Genomic DNA, 10,930 nt, shown 5'->3' on the forward strand with positions numbered 1-10,930 from the left:
GTTGAAATTTATGAGACCCCGAGGCAGGTCATGTGCCGTCAACCGCAACAGAAAAGTGGGAGCAAACACCCTCGAGCCACGCAGCACCGACACCTTACAGAAGGCCTGCTGACGCCGCTTCAGAGGCTACCGTGTTGAGGGCAAAAGGGGCGACAACAAAATTGGGAAGCTTACATTTTGGTTTGAATTTGAGTGCTTGGTTGGAGACCGCATGGCCCTTTATGAATATTTCACAAAATAAAAGTGGTTAATGAATTTTATTAGCATTACGTGACACATGATTGTCAGCTACAATCTGTGGATCATCGATACGTGTCACAAATGGCGAGTCTGCGGGTGCGCTGGGTGCCGTGGCATCGAGCTGTTTGTCAGGCGGGCCGCAGGCTCGGGGCCTTTGAAGGGGTGAGTGCCATCTTTGAGCAAGGCATGGGGGATGCTAACTAAACCAAGAGACCCACTCATGGATGAATCTGCTAAGATGAAGATTCCAAAAAAAAAAAAAAAAAAAGAGGAGGAAGAAAGTAACAGACCCACACATCGAGAATGCAGACCAATGCGGCGACACTAAATGTTTCCCGCAATAGATCAACTACAACGTTGCAAAGAAATATGCCACCATTCTCTCACATTTGAAAAGAATATCTAGATGAAAATAAAAAGGAAATGATTTGGTGCTATGATCTGCAGCAGATGAAAGAGTTAAGTGTTAGATTGGTGAAGAGAACAATCTCCAAAGACAAGGCCAGAAAAAAAAAATGCAGCCCAAGCAAGGCAGAAAAACATGCAACTGCAAAGAATTGGTTTAGTACGTGTTAGGTCTGATTTGACGTCTGCACCAAAAAAATAAAAAATAAAAAGGCAAGACGGAAAACAATGCATAAACCGAAAGAATTTCCCCTGAAGCCAGTCGAGGTCAGCCTCCAGGGTTGGGGGGGCGGGGCTGTATACGATACCTAAGTTGACCGTCAGTTTGACCCTTCCGCTGTCCAACTCCAATCGCAACGTGTCTGCTGACTCGCGCGATGTGGCGGCCATGAGCAGACCGAAGGCCCTTTGGGACATGAAGCGGAGTGAGACGTCCTCCGCTTCTGTGTGCACCACGTTGGGGATCACCACCTTCATGTACATGCTGCCGTCATAGGACAGGATGGATGCCTCTGTAGGGGGAGGGGGGGGGGGAAACACACATGCACAAAAAGGCAATTAAGCAATGGTAAATTTGAATCCAAATAAATTGTACACCAGCATAGACACACATACTATATCTAGTCGGGCACGGGGAGCAGTCTTAATTTGCACAGAAGTGGGCTGCGGGCTGCCGGGCGCATTTTTAAAACGGGAATTTTGCGCCATTGTGGGCGTGAACACAGCAAATTGATATCGGCGCCGATATGCGCAGCTCCTCTCGTTCCCTTTTAAAATTGGCCTGCGAGTGGTGCGCAGCCCTGACACGGCGGAATGAGAAAACTCATTTGTGGGAATAGGCAAGGATGCAGATATTATCGCGCCGGTGTCATTTGTTTTGTGACGGCTTTGTTTATGGTGCAGACACAGCAGATTAAATAAAGCGGGCGACATACACGAATACACTTTATGAAGGTGAAAAGCAAATGAACAAATTGTAAAGTTGCAGCACCCATTCAGGCGTTTCCCCTCTCTTTTATCATTGCGAGACACAGATACGTGTCCCACATGCGCGGTGGCAGCAGCGTTCATCATCCGGCACATGGCAGGCCAATGTCTGGCAGCTTGGGGCTGCGCTGCGCTCACGTGCTGCTCAGTGTGCAGAAAATTAAATCATCATCCCGCTTGCTCCCCGCCGCAGCGTTCTGTTTGTCTCTTTGCTCTAATTGTGCAAGATTTCGGGGGGGATTTCGTTAACGGCAAGTAGAAGCAATTAGAAATGACTCCGACATCATGAATATGATCTGCAAAATGCCGAAACACACGCTGAGGGTTCAAAGACTGTTCCGTTCACTCGAGTTCAACGAGGAAGAAAAAGACAGCGCGGGCATGGGGAAGAAAAGCGAAGACAGAGAAGACTCGAGGTCTCTTGAGGTAACTATACACAAAAAAATAATACGTGTTTCAATACAGCAGCTCTTAAAAGGGCAAAAACCCGGACCATCAATTTAGGAGTGTCAGGAAAACATTGCCAGCGCTTGAAAAGGGAAAAAAACACTTTTGTGGTCCAAGTCATTCCTCCAAATTAAAATGTATGCAAATACGTGGCTTACCGGCTGACTCCTAAACATTTTTATAAGATAGAAAAATAGCAGCAAGTTCCGCACATTTGCAGAGTAAATGAAATAATGAACTTGCTCCTCGAAAATAGTCTACTCTGAATTGAATATAATGTTTTAACTTTTGGTGAAATATTCATGAGACACTTTGCGCACACATCCATTCACAATAACATTTTCCTCAGCACAATACGACACTTAAGGGAGAGGCCCCGCACGTTGTCTGCTAACCATTATGGGCTATTACTCCAAATTCCCGGTGATGCAATTCAAAACTTAGCGTGTCGCTCCGTGCCTGTGCTGATTTATACCGTTTGTCCGACAGAATTTGCCTCAAGAACATTGTTTGCGCCAAACCTTGCACTGCATATTGACTATTGGCTAGTTTAAAATCAAATGTGTCCCTTTCAGGCACATGCTGCAAGTATTTGCGTCACGATATTTACACATCGTCTTTCCCAAGAGAGCCGCAATGGAAATGTCACTTGAAATGTCAGTTACGACGATGCGTGTTGTGCCCGCAATTCACACAATTAGCAGTGCGGCTGATGCAAACCTTCACAAATGTTCGGGGGGGTGGGGGGGGGGGGGCGGGGGTTGTTTCCTTTATGGTGTTTTGTGGCATTATATTCCGACAGAGGGACAATTCTGTCAAGTCAGCTTTTATTTTTCATCACATGCCTGTCAACATACAGCAACTACATAAGTGGTTAGATGATGAAAGGGGAAAAAAAAACATTCAAAATGCACTGCTGTAACATTTTCTCCGCTTTCCTGAATGAGTTTGCTGTTCAAGTATGCCTGACAGGGTGGGAGCCTATTTCCGTATGCACCAAAAAGCACACAATGACCTCCAAACATCTCGAGGGTTTTACACGGCTCTTGGTAGGACTGCTGACAAAATGATTAAATCAGTTGGCCACTCAAAGGACTTTCACCGGGTGCTTCATTGTCCAGCTGTGCCATTTCTTAAGGGGATTGGGGGGGGGGGGCACTTTTTTGGCTGGCTCAGGTGAAATGGCCATCATAAACAAACGCTAATCCAAATTTACAGACCTACAGAAAAAAAAAAAACTCAACTGTATTTAGGTTACATGGCAAGCCAAAACAACAATTCAGGAAAAGGTTAAGATTGAGCAGGATTAAAAGTATTCTTCCTGCGCTTCAAATGCGCACGAGATACATTCACGAGAACGGGAACATCCACAAGCTGTGGTGGTGTGGCGTCAATATGAGACAGTAAGCGGTTTTGTGCAGCAGACATATTGAATAGGCTTTACATGGGGATGAGCTAAATCCGCAGAGCTTTATCAACATGTGACAGATATAATCAGCATCGGAAACAAGCCACGCAAGCACAATCTATTTTTTTCTTCCCCCCTCTCTGGTAAATAAATATGTATATTTGCTCTATTTTAAGCCACGGCACAGAAGGTCGCTAACTCACTCCGACGGTGCCATTGGCTTAACCTCATCATCGGTCAAAGGCATTCTAAAATGGTTCCACGTGCCTTCATAAGATGGATTATTCAAAGTCAAGCAGCCGTGTTTGACCTGAAAGATGTTGACTGTCTGATTAATGGCAGTTGGTGATGATTAATGTGGGTTAAAAACCCTCAGCTCGGTGTGTACGCGCACACACACACACACACACACACACGCACACACACACACATACATAGAGGTCACGGACAAGGAAAGGCTGAGGTAGTAAGTAACATCCAGAATTAGCCAGCGAGAGAATAGTTTAGGACCAACTCACGCTGCTACTTTCTTGTGGCTAAATTGCGGCTTTTGCCACTTCAAGCACTCTCGTTGCCTCAAAGATCTGCATTTGCATACGGGGAATCGTCCTTGTTTGCTTCTTATGGAAGCTGTGAGGAGCACCTTTCGACCGAGGCACAAGATGTCGTGTTGTGTTATGTGCAAAATAATCTCTCAGAATCATTTGTGGCCCACTTTAGCATCTAAGGGTGAAGAATAGGAACACATTGCATGTGATGCCCGCTTACAGTACATTTGAACGACTACTACACACGATCACACTTAATTTGAAATACTGAACTGTTTTATAAGCTCTTCATTATGACATCATTCAGTGATCAGCATCAGCAGCCGTGAGCCAAGTCAACGGACAAACATTGAGGCAAACATGCCCACCAACAGGGGGCAGCAGAGTATAAGACAGACAGCCGCTATGAATTGCAGGTGAAAACTGGGGGGGGGGGGGGTGAGAAAGGGGGACAATTTAGAGAAGGCAGGTATGTCATAAAATATGAAAATGATACTAAGACCAAGCAAAAGACTACTGACAGCTGGTAATTTAAAAAAAAAAAAGACTAAGTTATTGGTAATAAGAGTCAAAGGTCAAGTGACCATTGATGTTGTTTCAAAGTCCGTCCCTTTCTCCTTGTCACACACAAGTCCCAGTACTTTCTTCCTTGAATTGGTTAAAATGCTCATCCAACAGTGACACTTGCGGAGAGTTGTAAATTTTTCAGCTGGCGGGAGAGACACTTTTATTTCCACTGGAAGCACACGCTCGTGGTGAGCGCGAGCGGGAAAACCGCACAGGAGCACGACGGGAAGAGTTTAAAAGCGTGTGCGCACTGGTGGGACGGGAAAAAAAAAAGACAAGGCACAACACACAAAGCATGGGAAGACTTGAGATGGCACGTTCCCATCTTTCATTCCACATTCGGCACGAGGAGCCACAATGACAGTGTGGGTTTACGTAACCCCTGCGCTGCTCCTAAGCGCACATTTAATTACAAATGGGGATTAGGGAGCAACAAGCATAATGTGCCAAGTGGCGTAAAAACGGCAACGAACGGATCTTTAAATGCAGTTGAGTGTGTTTTTCTCCTGGGTGAACATTTTCAAACAACTCTCCCCCCCCAAGTGTCTCGGATGTATTTCCAACCTTTCAAGCGATTTTTTTTTTCCCATCCCCATTCTTCATTGGCCTCTACATCTATCCACCCCAACACTGGCCTGACTTGTGCTTTTTGCTTTCACGCGTTCAATAAATGTTGGTCGTCGAGTTGCCTGAGCCGCTCTTGGCAGCTAGCATGGCAAGACGAATGTCAGACCACCGTCAGTCTATCACCTGGCGCTGAAGGCTGGAAACACATTTTGAGTGGCAGCCAACTCAAATGTCCTCTCTCAAGGAGAAGAGAGAAGGGATATTTTTTTTTAGGGGCATTTCTACAGCTGGCATCCACAGAGATAGAATTCAATCTACATGTCCTTCGATCACGTAGAACCATTTTTCTCTGTACTGCAAATGGTGACGGGAGGGAAAAGATGGTCAAAGAAGGACAAAAATCATTCCAAAAAGGCGTTTCCACAGCCCCCGTGCAGCATTGTACTACCGGGCGAATTGCCGAACGCGCCTTGAAAAATGTGCGACACGCTTGATAATGTGGAAGATAAGAAAGTCATTATTCCGCCCAATTCAACGATTATTCAACAGCGGCCAGCCGATAAGCGTTAAAAGACAAATGGAACGAAGCTGAGATTAGAGGGCACAGAAGAAGGGTCTGTTCTCAACGGTTGAAATTGGGAAAAATGCAGGCCACGGAATTTTATTGAAGCGGCACAATTCAGGCATGTTAAAGCTAAACATAAAATAGGATGAATTTAGCACGCTTCCCTGCACAAAAGCGCCAAACAACCAAAGACAGAAATGACATCACGACAGCAAGGTTGAAATGTGGATCTTGGCCACAGGTTATTGCCGCATGGGTTTTCTCCGGGTACTCCGGTTTCCCGAATGAACATGGAGTGAAATGTACAAGTAGCATGCCGAGTGTGGGTGCGTCAATTTTATTTTATTTAATTTTTGAAATTTTTTTTATTAACTCAATTTTATTTTGTTAAGTGGTTGCACTTCATAAAATCATTTGGATTCAGAATTAAAGACTATGCACCAAAATGCATTTGGCTCCAGATGATTTTATTTTATGCAACCACTTGAGAAAATATCAAATAGAGTCAATTAAACACACCAGCCCATGTGTTCGTATTATTATTATTATTATTATTATTATTATTATTATTATTATTATTGAAACAATCATACGAACAGCATTAAAATGGCCGCCAAAATACAGGACATAGACCACAAAAAAACAGTTTTACAACATTCTTGATGTTAGCTTGAGTTTTCCCAGTGGTCAGCAGCTAAAACAAAAGCAAGTGTGCGGAAAAAAAAGGGATGCTCACCGAAATTGAAAATGTGTTCACTTCATTGCCTTGACAGTTACAGTGATAGTTGTCACGCGTGCTCTGCATCACATGCTCACCGGCCTACAATGGTCTGCGCTCGTCGCGAGCGCACGCAACCAACGTGCACAACTTTCTGCGGCGCTAGCGTATGTGTAAATTGCACTCTGTATATGCAAAGTCCATTTCCTGCAGTGAAAGGTGAAGAGGAAAAGGGAGGCCTGCTGACTGATCCGCACCGAAGCCATTTCAAGCCATCGGCTGGGCCCGGAGCGTTCTGTACTGCTCTCCGCTGACAGTTGGAAAACACAGCCACTTACTGTATGTGGGCGGAGGCATCTTGTCAGGGAAAAATGTAATATGCATTAGCCACAATCCAATCTGTCTCCAGTGGTTTCGTGTCTGTGTGTGTTCCGTTCCCTTCCTTGTATTTTGGACTCTGGTTGTGTAACGCCTTGTTACACAGAGGTGCAGCAAAAAGATCTTGGGGGGAGGGGGCTGTGGGTGGGACAGCTTGGTGTGAGAGGCAGATAGACAAACACACTTCATTACAGGCCTGTTTACCTGATTAATTGAGCTACTTTATCAGTCGCACAACACAGTCGGTACCAACCAGAGTTCTAAAAGCTTGCACCCAGGTGGGCTCTCACACAGTTTACAAATAGACACGCTGGATGGCAGGACAGGCTTGCTGAATCCCAGACTGAGCGTCTGACAGGACGATCTCCTCAGCGAAGTCAATGGATGACATCACATATACCGTAGCTCCCTGTAGCCTTGAATTAACGTCGCCACTTGCAAGTTAAACTCAAGCACAATGTGAATACGTATGATCTTCCGCTCAAGATGTCTTGATAGGGAATAACATTTTGGTAACCTTTTCATGTAATATTCAAAATGAGTTTAGCCTGAAGTTGTCTTCCCAAAGACAAGAGAAAGAGCAAAGCACCACATTGAAACGTTATGATCAGGGGATTTTTTTTTTTCTTCCATCTTTCAAATGTGACTCTCACCGCTGGCTATTTCAAAACTGCTTTAAAAAAAAATGTGTTCAACCCAATTAGAGTACTCATGGAGATATTACAATATTAACCCCTGTACTATAAAGGTGACAACAATGGTTGCAATAAAGTAGGAACCATTTTCAATTCCACAAGAGCAACAGTGCTCTGGAGGCAATCACATTGAAGTGTATTATTTTGCCCTGAAACCACAGAGCTCCAGTCATATACTGCCCTGCTTTATTTTGAGCTAGCAACTTCTTTTTTGGAGTTTCACTGGGTGCCTGCTGGGGCTGCTGACAGGCAACAGCCTTATTTGAATCCACTTCATAGGGTGAGCGGTTTTGGCAAGGCTGCACTCTCAGTCACTCGACGGATGAGAGGGTCGGTCAGGGTCAGAGCTTCGGTATCGCCGACCTGCATGGGGGACTGGCACTGCCACACAGCCAAAAAAAAAAAAAATACGCACGGATGCGCTTATCTTTTTTTTGGCAATGTTGTTCTATGACAACCACGTCCTGTATTATTTTTAGGATTAAAAATTAAGTCGACAATACATGCTGTGTGGCATTTGCATGTCCAAGCCGTGCTCGTGGGGCTACTCTGGTCTCCTCTCACATGCCAAAAAAAATGCATGGTGCATTTAGTGATGGATCTAAATTGTCAGTGGTTGTAAACATGATTGGGAAGAGTTCTTTGTCGATATGTGGGACAGGTGATCAGTCCAAGGTGTACCCCACCTCTTGCCCAAAGTGAGTTGGAATAGGCTCACTCACACCTAACCCTCATGATGACATAAGATAATGCTAATAGTCCATGCAGAACAACGCCGATAAAGTCATAATGTCAAAAAGTCAAAATCTTCATCGACTCACAAGCAATATTTCTTTTATATAACTAAAGAGTACTGACATAATGCCCACTCCCACAACGTGCTCTTACAAGAGTTTTTAGTATGCTGCAAACCCCAAATGCATTTTCTGCATTTCATTTACGAGTACTTCATCTGGTTGATTTGCCTACATTTCGCAACAGACAATTTTGGAGCAACACCAACCTCGCCGCAGAAGCACTGAGCGTTTACACCTATTACGCGCAAACAACGGCTCTCTCGCCTGCCGACACTACATCTGTTCTCCTGCCACCGCAGCACACCTCTGATCATTGTTGCTGTCGGGTCTCATGGGGTGGGTTAAAGTAGACAAGACATGCCAAGCAGAGGTGCGCGTGCGTGCGTGCGTGTGTGTGTGTGTGTGTGTGTGTGTGTGTGTGTGTGTGTGTGTGTGTGTGTGTGTGTGTTGTGAGGGAGAGAGAGAGAGAGAGAGAGAGAGAGAGAGAGAGAGAGAGAGAATAAGCAGCCACATTGGAGTGGTTATTTACGTAGTTCCTGAGACACATGCGGCATTAAGGGAGCAGAAAATTCCCAGGATGACATTAACCCCCGTCTGTTTATTCCATGTCGGTAAAATTTATAGATATTTACAGGACAGCAAACCGCAAATAAAGGTGCTTTTGGAGGCGGCATAAATTCGAGACGGCTGCTCGCTTGTACGTGAGAGGCAGATTGAGGTATCATCTGACCGTAAAAATAAATGTTTGACTACACGTTCTCTTCGACGATCTCTAAGCTCCATCTTACACTCTTCATGCAAGTTTGCAAGCCACAACATTTCTGCAAAATGCACTTCTGGCAATGACGGTGACGCTTGAATGTGGATTTTATTTCCTCAAGAACATAAAGACGGGATTCTAAACAACACTGGAGATGATCGCCGGCCATGATGTTCAATGTTAAGTACACATTGTAACCGCAACTCATCAACAGGTCAAGTCTTTGGAAAAGAGCAGGAAAGACAAAAGCCATTTCAACAAAAGGCTCAGATAACACGCTCCTAAGCTGCCCTTTCTAATAAAAACTTAATGCCTCCAAGCTCTTAAAACCGAGACAGGAAAAGCCCATTTCACAACAAAACAAGTTCACTCCCGACCGATTCGCAGACACAAACGAAATCAAGCATTCCGTCGCTTCTTGGTACAAACGTCAAATCTGAGTAAATCTTTCTGAAAGGCTTCCGGAAAAACAAAATCTCAAGTCCGGTTTGGTCGGCACACATTTCACTGCAGACTTTTTTAAAAATAGCATCACGGTTTCCAACATTGTCACAAAAACACGCTTTGTGAAATACGTTTCATGCATGGCAGCACAAATCATGATCTGGCTTCTCTGTTTTGGGATATCATCGGGAATTGATGAGACCCGTGCGCACGCTCTCAGGAATCGAAAAGCAGACTGACCTCTTTCACAAGTGCTGTCCCAGAAGCTGGTTGCCGTGCAGTCGCAAATGAAGCGGTTCCAACCCTCCTTGCAAAGTCCATTGTTCTTGCAAGGGTTGCTGTCGCACTGTTTCCCCGTCACCTTGCTGCAGGAAGACTTGATACCCGTCGCATTCTGGGACGCGGCGATCTGTCGGATATCTTTGCTGCGTCCGTCGATGAAAAGATCCCGGATGCAGCCCACGTAGCCGTAGTTGAGCATGGCGGTCCAGAGCTCAGTGGGGAGGACCAAACCTGCGCGGTTGTCAGGAAGACCGCCAAGATAAAGATCCCCCTCCAGGTCTAAGATCTCATTTTCTCCACTGGCTGTGAAAGGTGTCCGGCGGCTGTTTACAGAGATGATGCCTAGAGGAAGACAGATCCATCATTAAAGATGACGCAACCGCGATGATAAAATGTTCACGAAAACTGTTCATCCGGTATGGAAAAGTAAGCTGGTGCGCCGAGCGGCCTCGTTTCTGGTTCTGGTTAGATGATCGAAAATGTTTCGTTAGGTTGATAAGAATCTCACTTGAATCCCGCTGAAAAGTCGTCGATGCCAATGTGATGGCACAAGGTAAACACACTATGACATCGTGAACAGTGTGGAGTTTAAACACGGCGCAAATGATTGATAAAACAAGCAGCACATCAAAGTCTTCAATGAGAAAAAAAACAACATTGTGGGTCCAATTAGTGACTGTACATATAGTACTCAACTCAGCTCAACACGCCTAACAAGGGACAAAACAGGCATCGATGGAAAAGATATTCGATACAAGAGCTGAAAAGCGCAGACGGAAGAGACTTTGGAATGCGCAGCCGGCGTCATCAGTCTTTGAAAAACGGACATTCAGACGCACGTTCAGATTTCATCAGCGACGCGCGAACAGTACAGTGTCGGCAAGACAGCCAAAGGTCGCGCGCCTTCGACAAAACGCAGACTCCAAATCTCTGGCGACTGTCAAGGTTCATTCAGCGGCAAGTAACATTTGACTCGAGCCAAAAGTGTGATTATGCGCACGTTCTCGCCAATCCCTCAGTTTAGTATCCCTCTATCTCCTCTCTGCGTTTCGCTGTGAAAATCCCACTTTCCTCTCCACTATCTCACGAGGGGGGGGGGGGGGGGTCTGGGGATTAATCAAA

The 10,930-nt window shown here is 45.3% G+C and overlaps 1 protein-coding gene across 15 annotated transcripts in view; it reads right to left on the minus strand.

Moving 5' to 3' along the window:
* Positions 1-10,930, minus strand: part of nrxn3b (neurexin 3b) — a 215,121-nt gene that overhangs the window by 107,971 nt on the left and 96,220 nt on the right. For all 15 annotated transcript variants that reach the window (XM_019891069.1, XM_019891081.1, XM_019891083.1 and 12 more), the window contains 2 exons: positions 9,767-10,150; positions 954-1,157 (listed from right to left, as the gene is read on the minus strand). In XM_019891069.1, the coding sequence (XP_019746628.1) occupies positions 954-1,157; positions 9,767-10,150 (588 nt within the window). The remainder of the gene's footprint in view (positions 1-953; positions 1,158-9,766; positions 10,151-10,930) is intronic.

This window comes from Hippocampus comes, unplaced genomic scaffold (genome assembly GCF_001891065.2).
Source record: "Hippocampus comes isolate QL1 unplaced genomic scaffold, H_comes_QL1_v1.1 scaffold174, whole genome shotgun sequence".
Taxonomy (NCBI): Eukaryota; Metazoa; Chordata; class Actinopteri; order Syngnathiformes; family Syngnathidae; genus Hippocampus; species Hippocampus comes.